The 261-nt window shown below is 67.4% G+C and overlaps 1 protein-coding gene across 1 annotated transcript in view; it reads right to left on the reverse strand.

Annotated features, from left to right (window-relative positions):
* Positions 1 to 254, reverse strand: part of FANCE (Fanconi anemia, complementation group E) — a gene marked incomplete at both ends in the record, with an annotated part of 2,289 nt that extends 2,035 nt beyond the window's left edge. Inside the window, 2 exon segments of the mRNA XM_009082687.1 lie at positions 1 to 2; positions 5 to 254. The exon segment at positions 1 to 2 is cut by the window's left edge and continues 315 nt beyond it. Coding sequence (XP_009080935.1) covers positions 1 to 2; positions 5 to 254 — 252 coding nt within the window.
* Positions 255 to 261: the final 7 nt, after the last annotated feature.

Below are 261 nucleotides of genomic sequence, written 5' to 3' on the forward strand. Positions count from 1 at the left end.
AAGCACCACTTCAGTTTTCTTTGCTCCTCTGGTTTGTTCTGTGCAATTCTGCGACACAGGCACCTCAGCTGCTGCCGGCACGCGGACGAGAGGGGAGTGGGAGGTGGGGAGCACCGCGCTGCCCCCGGTCCCCGCCGGAGCAGATCGCCCAGCGCCTGCACCCAGGGATCCACGTGGGGATCCTGCTCCAGGGCCCGGAGCAGCTGGACCAGGCAGTCCCGGGGCACAGCGTCCCGCACCACGAGCAGCAGCGAGAAGAGG

The sequence above is a fragment of the Acanthisitta chloris genome, unplaced genomic scaffold (assembly GCF_000695815.1).
Source record: "Acanthisitta chloris isolate BGI_N310 unplaced genomic scaffold, ASM69581v1 scaffold31799, whole genome shotgun sequence".
In the NCBI taxonomy this organism is placed as follows: domain Eukaryota; kingdom Metazoa; phylum Chordata; class Aves; order Passeriformes; family Acanthisittidae; genus Acanthisitta; species Acanthisitta chloris.